Here is a 13,525-nt window from a genome sequence, read left to right on the forward strand (position 1 = left end):
TGCTTAAAAGCTCGTATTTTAGTCGAAAATCCAACACCGATAAAAATTACGTCCCGGCGTATAAAATCACCTCAAAACCCTATTATTTTCAAAAGTGCTAAAAAGCATCACCCATATTTTAAATAATTAAAAATAATCATTTAATAAAAATATTTTACATTTTAGCCCTCGGTCCCCGTTCCTCGATCGTCACTTGAATATTCCTAAAAATACGAATTTAATGCATGATGACAATAAAATCTCAAATAGAATATAAACAATTATGTCATATAATTAATTAGCAACTAAAATGAATTAATTACTCATTTTTCATAATTTCCTAGATTCGCATGCCGTTGGAGCACGTCGTCTTAAATTTGGACCTTACATCTATTGTCGAAGATGAAGTCGTTTGAGCGAGAGAAAATAACTCTTTCACAATATTATTCATTATTATTGATTATTGAAAAATTAGAATAAAAGGTGTTACTGGGTGTGAAAATGTCACGCTCCGAGACCGAGGATAGTCGACATCGATGTTACAGTATAAACCAAAAACCAGTTTATTACTCATAATCATTCATAAAATTGTCTTTACAACGTAGATTGTTAAAACGATAAAAATATGTGAAAACGTTTACAACGGAAAATAAAATACTTAAATAAGCGTAAAATAAAATAAACTTCTTGATTCATCTTATTACCAACCCCAAAACCGATCTTGTTTTTCTTACTTGATTTCCTCTTCTAACTTATCTAAGGAGGGTAGAGTAAGAGGTGATTGATATCGTCATCATTCAATAAGCGAGGGCGGTTCAAACACATACATAATAAATACACATGATTTTCGAAAAAGCAGCAAATTATGCATAACGAATTTCATATAACATATCATAAGCATAAACGTAAACATAACTTGGCCGAGGCACTGAGATTAATCTACTTTCCATGGTTTACTAATATTAGTCCCTAATTTTTACTTCTCTAAGAGAGCGTGACCATATAACGATTACAATCTCACCGTGTAAGGTCCATACTTATCATGTTTTGGGAGTCTCATCCATATCCAGTTGATTCTTCACAGAGCCAAAAAACATAACGTACGTACAATCATATCAAGAAGGGTTAGCAACAGAATAACAATGCTTGACCGAAACTTTCAAAAAAAAATTTACACACAACATATTTTAAAACAAGCCCACTTACCTTATGATTGCTTAGAAATTCGAAACCACAGAAGAATCATGCAAACAACAATTCCAAAATGCAGCAGAACTTCAACCAGAAAATTAGTTGCCTTGCAGAATTACTTGCGGCTTAATACACCGTTGGATTGGGCTCAAACCTTTACACTACATCCAAACTTATGTCAACTAAATTATGAACTCTAGAGATCTAGTCTGAAGGCCGTCTTGACCTATTTATGGACCAAAAACTTAGGTATGTTGTTCTCGTTTAAAATCTGAGCAAATTTCTTGCGAACGCTATATATAGAAAAGTAACCGTTGGATTTGGCTGAATTTTGGATATGTCGTTCAAAACATATAATAGTGTATTTTGAACAATGAAGATCGGATTTGACCAAATCTTGGCTTGAATGTATCACTCGAAAAATGGACAGAACTTCGTCTTGCAAAATCTTCGAAAATTTTGTAGCACTTGGGAGAGGATTTTCGAAATATAAAGTCAATTTGAAGATGTGATTTTTGAGAATGAGGTGGTGATATTTATAGGAGTGAGGTGATAATCTTACCATAATTTGTTGATAATCCTTCCATAATTTCAAGATGTTTCTTGTTGAGGAAAACTGCTTTGTACATAATATTCTCTTCCAAATTTGATGAATATCTCAGCCTTGATTTTTGAGATTATACATGTCTTGCACTCGATTTCGACTTCTATGTATTTATTAACTTGGAATTTCAAATACCATGTATTATTTAATATTTTGGAATTTATTATTTTTACAATAATATCATAACTTGAAATTAATTCTGATGCATGTTTATATTTAAATAAATAATTACATGCTCAAAAATTTGGGTTATCACTTGAAAAATATTGAGGGCCTTTTCATATTTTGGCATCAATCAGAGAGCTCAAATAAAGAACATAGTTTTATCCAGGAGTAGGAAGAGATAAATGCTGACATCGAGACTGATAGTAAACTTAAGTTTTTTGTTGAGAATTTATTGCTAATTTGCTTTTTTTTAAAAAAATTTATTATTAGTTTTTTGGATTTTTTTTACAATTTTAAAATATTTTTTAATTTAAAATATATTTTAAAAATTTATTAAAAATTAATACCGACCAAAACCTCCGCCAGAAAAATATGATCTTCTAAAATTTTAAAATAATGGGGTGGGAACTTTACCGCACAGAGGGTCTCCGTGTCGTGCCCACCTGCTTCCTCGCACTCGAAAACACGTGCGAGGTTCTCACACATTGTACACGACCAAATATTGCTAAAAAAATTACACCTTAAATATGATCTTTGTGTGAAATGTATACTCTTGTCCAACGAGAAAAATTGAAATTTTAAAATGAATTTATAATGAAATACAAATGACTTTTATAGCAATCAGGTTAATAATTTTCGTAAAACAATGACCAATACGAAGTAGTTGTTACATGGAGGGTCTCCGTGTCGTACCCGTTTCCTCGCACGCGAAAACATACCGTGCGAGGTCCTCACACATTGTATATGGCCTAATATTGCAAAAAATTGCACCTTAAATAAGTTCTTTGTGTGAAATATATACTCTTGTTCAATGAGAAAAATTGAAATTTTAAAATGAATTTATAATGAAATACAATTGACTTTTATAGCAATCGATTTAATAATTTTCGTAAAGCGATGACCAATACGAAGTATTTGCTATCAGGGTCAATTGTGCATATGCATTTTCGCTGGCATGAGCTCGAGGCGTGACATGAAAAATTTAAAATTTATCATTTGTTTGGCTAAGACTGGTATATAGTTGTTTTAAATTTTGATAATTATTTTTATAGATGTTCAAAAGTTAATTTGCAAATATATATATTAAAAAGCTTTTATTAATTTATATTTATAAGAAAAGTTAAGCTGAGAATATTATAGAGAACATATATATATATATATATGTATATATATATGTTGTATATGTATTGTTATATATCAAGAATCTTTGAAATACCTTACCTTATTGGACCGACTTTTTTTACTTGGTCATACATACACGTACATATATATCTTAGTTTTTGTTTTTTTTTTTTTTTTTTTTTTTTTTTTTTTTTTTGTTTTGTTTTTTTTTTTTTAAAGGTTTGGAACACGAGTTTTACGGACAAGACAATGGAAGTTTCTGCTTGGACTGCCTTTAATATTTCTTGGAAATTTCCAATCCCAATGTCAAATAAGGCTTGCATTTGCCAAGTCCAGAGGACCCACAGAAACAAGGAATCAAATGCTTCTTTATAACGTGAGAATCCATCCATTCTGCCATGAAATAAGCTTTTACTAATTTGTCCCACCTCGATGCCACTGGTTTGTTTTATTTATCTCATGGAGCCCAGGAAATATATATTATATAACTTAGTAAGCTGATCTTATCTTCTTCGGCTTATCTACTTTGGAGATACAAAGCTTTGACTGGGTTGGCTTATTTGTTACCTCTTGGCCTACATTAAATTAAACAAATGAGCATCAGGAACTAATAATGTCGAGTCCAATATGTGACCGCATCATCGGTTCCAGGAGTAGTTGTTAAGTGATATATGAGCATATAAAATCTAATTTAATACACCAGGTTTTTGGATTTGATTTCTAGTTTTGGATTTATCTTCTAGTATTGGTGTTCTGGTTTAGAATCGAAGGAGTGGAAGGTGCGAGTAATCGCATATACATAGACATGAGTGACTCTTGTAGAAAACCTTTCTTTAAAGAAGAAGCTGAATTAAGCTATAGCAAGGAAAAATGGTGTGAGAATATAGATCACATGTTCAAGAAATGTATGAATTCCAGGAAAAAGAAAGACAGGTGAATCGTATTAGTCTGAGTATTTGAAGTCATGAATGATATAAAATCTAGATAGAAGCAAAAATAGCATATATCGAAGATATAGATTGAAACTACAGCAGCTCTCAGTCGATTCCTTTTACTTACTTGTTGAATCCATATCTCCAACAAGCTATCACTTGCAATACATATGTATTACTTTACGCTGGCATGATCAGTGTTTCTATCAAATTCAACATATGCTAAATTCTCTGATAAATTAAATTGGCATAATATAGATAGAGGAAAAATAAGTTTACCTACCTATTTGACTGCAACTTCTTTGTGAGCTTTATATGACAGAATCACATTCCATATCAAGGCAATAGAGTTTGCAGCAAGGACCTGTCCGTTTTGTGAAATCCAAATAAAACCAGTCATTGCAAATAAATGTTTTCTTAAAATCCTATTATAATTTATAATACGAGGCTGCCTATGTGGTGGCACTGTGATATAAAAAAACATCTGGATTGTTGTATTGTTAAAAATATTTGAGTTACAGAATTGCCACAAACTATAGCTTTCGAACAGTAATTTGGTCCAACGATCTCACATTAGATGTACCTATGGCATTTACTTCTTGTACTTCCATGATGTTCCCAGAATCCCAGCAAGAACATTTTGTCCTCTCACGTTAAATAGACAAAACAATGAATTCAAGAAATGTCCTCAGAAATAAATCAAACCTGAAATTGCTGTGGCACAAATCGGAAGTTAAGGAACTGGAAAGGTATCCATAGTTGCCAATTTGCTAGAACTGAGGAAAACCACTCCTATAAATTAAATGATTAAACATTTTCTTGAGAAGTCTTCATCATAAACAGCCAAATCTGTCTGCCATTCAATGGTACCCGGATTTAGTATATGCACGCAAGAATCTTTAACAATACCTGTTGTAGCTTTGGGATCACAAGAGACGGCTTTCCTTCAAGAGACACTAATGCAGCTAGGAAAGTTCCAATAAAAATGGGAGAGAAAATAAACTGCACTGGATAAGACCAACAGTTAGATGAAATTACTTACGAGGTTAAATTAACTTATTTACAATATATTGTTATAGAATTATCATAATGTAATCAAGAAGCCAAAAACGGTGTAACCTGGTCAAGGAGAAGCCTCGAGCAAGCACCAGAAGCCCCGGGGGCTGTGATCAATTTACTCAGAAATAAATACCTTATTTAGTACAAATAGAAATCAGTTCATCTGAATTATATTATAATAAATAAATAAATAAATAAGCGAATAATTAATGAATATCTATTCTGAGTTGTTGGGCATTCAAACACCAACTGAAGCTACTCCAAGGCAGGAGGAATCTCACTCATAGTCATGGAAATTCAGTTCCATAACATAATATACAAAATTTGAATCCTTCACACATATCACTATAATTATCAGTTTAATCAAGTTTAGAATTGAGAACTCATAGAAGCTCGATAGCAAACCATAAGTTTTTCTGCAAGATTTATGGTGTTCATCATGAACATCATTCTAGAGTTACATAAACTAGAGCTGCTTAAGCAGAAGTTTAAGAAACAACTATTTACAGTCACAAGTATGAAGGTTGAGATTTCATGATTACCATAAAAGATACAGTGCATAGTTAGCACAAAAAGAAAAAAAAACAGAAAATCTGCCTATAACTAATAATAGCAGAGTTGATTATTAGATTGGTATGATAGACAACACTTTAAAGACATTACCAGAAATGCAATGTTGGACCGACCAAAACGAGCCCCAAAAATGCGAAGAGAAATGTCCTCTTCAAGTCTAAAGACGGCACTTGATCAAACACTAGCTGCGGTATGTAAAATCAAACATAAAATGAATGAAATCAGGAAAGTTGTTGCTCATAATTCAAGCAAGACATTACAGTAATTTAAGCAGGCAACAACCCTTGGGTTGGATGGACAACCATTACAGATACAAAAAGGTCAGGTCAAGGATTTGATTTCCATTTCCTCCATCCCCAGTGCGGACCAAAAAATAATAGTAACGAGCATGTAATTTAAGCAATAGTTCAATAGATAAAACATTGATCAAGCTCAATGAGAGAAAGGTATGTCTTGAATTGTCGACTGAAATCATCCAAACCATCTCCCAAAAACGAAAACCGAATTATGGTTTGATTCCATAAGAAACCCAAAACAAAAGTATGTAGAACTATAATGGAAAAAATATACATTGTTATGCCCTTGTCCCTCATTGATTGAAAATAAGAATTTAAAATGTTTTGTAAATGGTTGTAAATTGTAATGGACTTCTATAGCATCTTGGATTAACAGTTTTTGTAAAACATGGATGAATACAAAATAGCTGTTATAGATACCCATCGTGTCAGTCCCGCTAGAACAGACCTGAACTTAAGGCAAAACAGAATAGAATTAGAGTCACCAGCATGAATAAACTAGGAGGTAGCTGATATGTAGGGAAAAGTGTTACATCTATGAGAGTCATCTCTTGAACCTATGTGGTAAAATGCTCCATCCTCGGGAACCACCTCTAAAACTTGTTAGAGTTGTCTCTAGATTATCAGAGCTAGTGAACTAATGGGTTAGGCTGTGACGAGAATGTCGTGTTATAAAGGACGGATGATTGTGATGTTCTTGTCCCACATTGGTTGAAAACAAGAGGTTAAAAAGGTTTTTAAATGGTGGTAATGGACTCTTATAACAATTTAGATAAACCATTTTCGTAAAGTAAGGACAAGTACGAAATAGTTGCCACATGAGTCCATTATGCAGTCATGCTTCACTGGCCCACGCCCGGGGCGTGACATACATGAACAACTTAATTTATAAAATTTGAGCTATTTGATTTATATAAACTAAATTCAAGCTCATTTTACCATTTTGAGAATGACAAAATATTTTGTAATATGATAATTGATAATTAAATTTCTTACCAAAAGTGCCATTACCTTTTTTCCCGATCATTACGATTTTAAAGTCGAATTAAGCTTTAACCAAATTGGAATCCAAACAGAACCATATCCAATCAATTTGGTTTCCGTTCCACCATCCACTCGTTTCCTTACTAGAAGCATGTTAAGTTTACAAGCAAGCAGCTGAATATGTTGTCTTTGAAAAGAAATGTTGTAACGCACAGAGCCAGGCTCACTCAAGCGTGACTGCACAACTACCTTCAAATTCGTCTCTACTTTATATAAATGGCTAATTCAAGTTATTATAGAACTCTGTTACAACTATTTATAAACAATTTTAAACTCTTGTTTTAAGTTAACGTGGAACTAGGGCATCACAAATGCAGGTTTTATATGAAGTGTTTTCTGAAACTATGGCACAGGTTATTAGTTATAAGATACCGATTCTCTAAAAAATCAGGTCTTTTTAAGATACACAACTACTAATTCGGCATATGAAAATTAAGTGAAAAGTATTTTTTTATTTTATGATGATTCAACTCCATTGGAATCAGAGGAAAGGTGAGCACCTTGATCACCTTCAAAGTAAGGACACGGCCAGAAAACAAACCACTCATCATTAAAACCAAAATAGTCATTAGTAGAATATTTAAACAGGATTGGAATTCCTCTGCAATGAGTAGACTGGATGGGTGGAAGAAGATGTAGAGCATCTTTAAATGTCTTAAAAACCACTACATCTCTCACGTACTTCTCCCACATTGATTTACAATTCATTTTCATAAATTCAAGCTTCCCATGGCTAGCCAAAGGTAGCAGCCAGAAGATCAAAACTCCAGATGGTTTTTCATGACTTGTTATGCATGGAACTCAGGTACTGCATGGAAAAACTAGAAATTCATCAATCTGTCATCGGAAACATTTCATATTGATGTTTTCCTCCAATTATAGAATAATGTCCAGCATAACGATTTTACCTGTATGCGACGACTTTAACACCTGTTATATTTTACACAACAAAATTTATACTTTTTAAAGCTCGCAAGACTTAATCACAAACAAAAAAGGAATTGATATCATTAGAATCCAAAATTTCTGAGTATTTATGCTATAATACACCAAGAAGGTATCCAGAATTTTTGCAGCCCAGATCACTCGGAGTGGAAAAGTAATAACTTCATCTAAAAGTCTCCACAATTCAGTATAATGAATCATGTGTGCATAGGATTTTACCTGACAAAGCACATCGCCAACCAAATTTAAAAATGAAGATGTAGCAGCTTTTGTCATCACAGGATACTTGCCAAGAAGAGACAGATACCTAGATAGAAATGATATATGTTATGAGTAAAACCAGCTAATTTTTACAAACTTGAGATATCATTCTTGTACTTAAATTTGTACCAAGTTTATCCAAGATCTTTTATTTAAGATTATCCAGACTATTTAAAGTTGTGTATGATAATTAAATTCTGGTGTACAAATATTCATGGAATTCGAAACTTGATGATAAGGCTATATTTTGATTTATTTATTTTTTTTATAAATAAATAGGCCAAGATCCAAGAATTTAAATAAAGAGATATCGGAATACAAACTTGTCTATTTCGAAAATTGTGGGACATAATTTCAACGATGAAAAATTAGACCAAGAATTCGAATTTCCAAGCATAGCAAGCGGATAATTTTGAAAATCTATCTAAGGAGAGAGATAAGGGAGGATAAATTATCCTAGATTTAAGGTTTAATTCAAAATTTTAAACGCGAAGATAATACAAGATGATACACGATCAGGATAACCGTCAACGCCTATAAACAGGAGAAGCCTCCCATTCGAAAATCATAACTGAAAATTACTCCAAATTTTCGAAAGTTTCTCCCTAGTGCTCTCAAGAATTTCGAGATTTGCTCTCTCAGTTCTGTTGAGTGTCGAAGCTCTCCTGCAGCCAAGATCTAAGAAGGATCGAAAATCCTAGCACCAAAAATCGTTCTTCTCGTTTTCATCCAGATCTAAGTTAAGTGTGCTTGTTTTAAAATAGATTGTATATAAAATATTTCGGTTTTTTCAAAAGTTACGGTCGAGCACAATTCTTCTTCAACCTCTTCTTGATACGATTATCGTATGTTCTTTGTTTTGGCACTGTGAGGATTCAACTAGATATGGACAGGAATCCCAATTCAAGATATGTTTATGGCCCTCACACGATGAGATTGTAACCATTACATGGCTTCGTCTGCTTAGAGGAGTAAAAATTAAGGAGTGATATCAATAAAACATGGAAAGCAGAGGAATCTCAGTGCCTAGACCAAGTTATGCTTATGTTTATGTTGATGATGTGTCACAGAATTATGTTATGCATTATATGTTGTATTTTCGAAAATCATGTATTTGTTATGTATGTGCTCGAACGGCCTCCACCAACTGAGTGACGACCATATCACTCATCCCTTACTCTTCCTCCTCAGATAAGTCCGAAGATCAGATAGAGGAAGATAAACATGACTAGTTTTGGGACTGGTGATGGATGAAAATAAAGAATTAATTGAGTTTATGTTCGTTTTAAGTTTTATTTGAGTTTCCGTTGTAAATGCATCCGCATATTTTTTTTTTATCATTTTAAGAATTCACGATGTAAAGAAAATTTTATGATTGATTCTGAGTAATAAACTGGTTTTGGTTTATATTGTACTACGAGGCTTGTTGTTTTCAATTGTATTTTTTTTAGCAACGCCGGCGTCGACTAACCTTGGGCTCGGGTCATGACATGTAAGTGGTATCTGTCACGCCCCAAGACCGAGGAGTCGGTGACATCCGGCACATTCGACATTGTTTAACAATTGCAAGAAAACAATAAGCCTCGTAGCAAATAGCCAAAAACCAGTCTTTTTAAAAAATAAACATTGTCTTTTAAAATGACAACAGAATGAAAATTACATCAATAATGTTGCGGAAGAGAAATACGAAAACACAAAGTTTTGATCTTTGATCTTTTGATACTATCACCAGCCCTAGAACGTCTTCTGTTCTTCCTCGTTCAATTGCTCCTCATTCTTATCTGGGGAGAGATGTAAGGGGTGAGTGTTTTGGGATTTCGAAAATGCAATCTTAGATTTCAAAATTTTCATGTATATATATATATATATATATATATATAATTTTCGAAATTAGAGATAGGTCAAGAAGATAGATAAAAGTCTACACGATAAGGAAATGGATGCATGGGAATTCGAAAGTTGCCAACCAAGATTTAAAGAAAATCAAGAGTCTTATTTTAAGGATAAATGAGATTTGGAATTCGAATTTTCAGGCCTTGCAAAGGGATAATTTCGAAAATCTATCCAAGGAGATAGATAACGGAGGATAAATTATCCTAGATTCAAGATTTAATTCAAAAGTTTAAACGCTGATATAATACACGATCAGGATAGCAGTCAAGATTTAATTCGAAAATCACACATGAAAATTACTCCAAATTTTCGAAAATTGCTCCTTAGTGCTCTCAAGAATTTCGAGATTTGCTCTCTCAGTTTTGCCGAGTGTCGAAGCTCTGGAGCATTTCATCTCTAAGGAAGATTCGAAAATCCTAGCACCGAAAAAACGTTCTTCACGTTTTCATCCAGATCTAAGATAAGAGGGCATGTTTTAAAATAGCTTGTATATGAATTATTTCGGTTTTTTTTCAAAGTTACAGTCGAGCACAATTCTTCTTCTACCTCTTCTTGATACGATTATCGTATGTTCTATGTTTTGGTATTGTGATGATTCAATTGAATATGGGTTGGAATCCCAATACGAGATATGTTTATAGCCCTTACACAGTGTGATTGTAACCGTTATATGGTCTCGCTCCCTTAGAGGAATAAAAATTAAGGACTAATATCAGTAAACCATGAAAAGAAGAGGAATCTCAGTGCCTAAGCCAAGTTATGCATATGTTTATGCTAATGAAATGTCATAAGAATTATGTTATGCAAGAAATGTTGTATTTTCAAAAATCATGTATTTGTTACGTATGTGGTCGAACGGCCCCTACTTGCTGAGTGACGACCATATGGTTCATCTCTTTCTCTCCCTTCCCAGATAAGTCCAAAGATTAGATAGAGGAACTGGAGAAGTTTTGGGGGTGGTGATGGACGAAAATAAAGAGTTAATTGAGTTTATGTTCATTTTAATTTTTATTTGAGTTTTCGTAGTACACGCTTCCACATATTTTTTTATCATTTTAAGAATTCATTTTGTAAAGACAATTTTATAATTGATTGTGATTAATAAACTCGTTTTGGTTTATATTTTACTACGAGGCTTGTTGTTTCAATTGTGTGGTTGAAAACGCGGTGTTGACTAAACACAGGCTCGGGGCGTGACATTATGAATGAGAAAGCACAAAATTTTGACAAGAAACTACAAATTAGTCAGAGAACACGATTTTTGAGATGAGAAAATTTCTCCACCCATACGTTTACAATGTCCCCACCGTAAGTCAGACAGAACTTGATAGGATAACCTTTATTCAAACATGAATTCCCAATATTATCCTGAGCATTCTTACAAGTATTCGAGTCAACTTTTTAAAACTTCTTGAACAATCTAAGGACTCAAGCAATATGCAAGAAAAATGTGGTCTTCATATTTAAACTAAAAGGTTGTGAAGCTTGTGTTAGTGGCATGACATGGACTTTTGAAGACTTTGCATACTTGCATGATATAAATGTTCTTTGAACTGCAAAAAACCTGTTCTCATTTACATTTTCCACATCTCATTTCCAGGCTTGGTAATGCATAAAAAAGAGCATTCTTTAGTCATATTCTATCCAATTTACGGGAAAAAAACATTATAACCATAGGTCCATAACAGAGAAACGGGGGAAAACAAAAACAAAAATTCAATAAATTATTAAATATTTACCATGAAAGAAATGACCAGCCACTCTGACTACCGCCACCACCATCACGGCCACCACTGCTGCCACCTCCGTTACCAGAGCTTCCATAGCCAGAGCCCCCAGACCCACCACCATCTCCGCCACTCGAAACCCGCAAAGAGCGTAGACCCAAATGCCCAAACCCGAAATGAGAACGAGTAAACGATCTGAAGTCATCTGCCGAACTTCTGATACGACAGCTCCCATTAATGTGAATGTGATTAGTATTATACACTGGAATCCTAATTCGGGTACCGAAATTGCTAATGGGAGAACTGAAAGTACCCACTCGGAACAAAAGATGGTACTTTGGGGTAAGAGTTGCTTGAATCGATGAACATGACATAGCTTTGGTTTCTTGGCTTCGGCGTATTGATAATAACATATACACTTTTGCAGCTCCGTGTCAGGAGAATGTGGGTTTTTTCGAGGTTTTAGGGAGAGCCCGCGTCCAACTAATGATTATTATAATAATTCTCTCTTTCTATACGTAATGCCATAAGCAATCCAAAAAAATAAAAATAATATATTCATTTATCGTGTTAAATATTTGAAAATAAATAAAAATAAATACATTATAGGATCAGTTAAGTATTTAGATAGAGGTTGAAACACTTAAAAACACAATATGATATTTTGTTCGATTAGTTTAGATGAGTTGGAAACTAATCTAACTAACTATTTCCGAGTGTCTATATCAGTTTGCTAACATATAAATGCGGAAAAACGTTATACTTACAGGTCAGAACAAATCACATAATGAATGGGAATGGGTAAGCTGAAGTGTAAAGATGACATATGTGTTTCTGGATGTTCTGAGAACTGAAGCTCCTACGTCACCTCTGCTTCCTTTATAAAGTTCACACTCGAAGACTTTGGATGATACAAGTAGTTTGCAAGATTCCAATTCAATTTGATCTTAAATACTACCAAACTGAAACTCTTAATATCTAAAATTGATTAATAGATAGTCTACAAACTACTATCCAAGAGTAATACAAAATGACATTAACTTAACACGAAATGATCCTTAAATTATCAGATAAAATTCTTTTAAGGGTGTGATGAACTGATTCAGTTTTGCTCAGGCATATCAAGGACTTTGAATACTTAATCTTATCGGGGAACGATTAATTTTTCCTGAAGTCGACTCCTCCTCTGTTTATACTCTCAAAAATAGATTTTTTCAATCAAAAGTGTCTGTTGGCTGTTTAATCCATGTCAAGGCTTTTCTGACAGTTCGTACACTGTTACGATCAGTCTTGACTCGTACTGAAACGTCTACTAAATTTTATTTTTTTATTTTTTTTAAAAGCTACATTTCGAAAACGAAAATTTACAAGCATGCATGCAATAACTGCTAAACTCACATTTTAAAATAAGAGGAACTTCATACTGAAAAATTTCTGCAGTTAAAAATATTTCCAAAACTCTTGTCAGAACATCAACATATAAAAAGACCGGGTATGAAAATATCCAAAACACTCATATCTCATAAACATGATGTGCGGAAGAAATAAGGTCATCGGGTTAGCGCATGCACATCCAGCCCCGCTTACTCAGTCTTCAGCGCCTCCAGTGTCCTCATCGATATGCTCACTCGCATCATTCACACCTAGCGAGTCTAAAAATTCAACACACCTGTAACAGTGAAAAGTACTGTAATAAAAATACATTTCATGATCGTGAAAGTCGCATGCATAATC

General features: G+C 33.5%; 1 protein-coding gene across 4 annotated transcripts; it reads right to left on the minus strand.

The window, feature by feature from the left end:
• Positions 1–3,439: 3,439 nt before the first annotated feature.
• Positions 3,440–12,273, minus strand: LOC140958701 (protein sym-1-like). Of its 4 annotated transcripts, none has more exons than XM_073416251.1 (8): positions 11,804–12,273; positions 8,130–8,217; positions 5,716–5,810; positions 5,113–5,185; positions 4,903–4,995; positions 4,699–4,785; positions 4,277–4,357; positions 3,440–3,636 (listed from the first exon to the last, which is right to left on the minus strand). In XM_073416251.1, the coding sequence occupies exons 1-7, from the start codon at positions 12,202–12,204 to the stop codon at positions 4,277–4,279; spliced, it is 918 nt and encodes a 305-aa protein (XP_073272352.1). In that variant the 5' UTR covers positions 12,205–12,273; the 3' UTR covers positions 3,440–3,636. The 4 variants fall into 4 exon arrangements, with proteins under 4 accessions (XP_073272352.1, XP_073272351.1, XP_073272350.1 ...); XM_073416250.1 differs by lacking the exon at positions 3,440–3,636 and adding an exon at positions 3,955–4,178; XM_073416249.1 differs by lacking the exon at positions 3,440–3,636 and adding an exon at positions 3,955–4,196.
• Positions 12,274–13,525: the final 1,252 nt, after the last annotated feature.

This window comes from Primulina huaijiensis, chromosome 15, assembly GCF_012295235.1.
Source record: "Primulina huaijiensis isolate GDHJ02 chromosome 15, ASM1229523v2, whole genome shotgun sequence".
Taxonomy (NCBI): domain Eukaryota; kingdom Viridiplantae; phylum Streptophyta; class Magnoliopsida; order Lamiales; family Gesneriaceae; genus Primulina; species Primulina huaijiensis.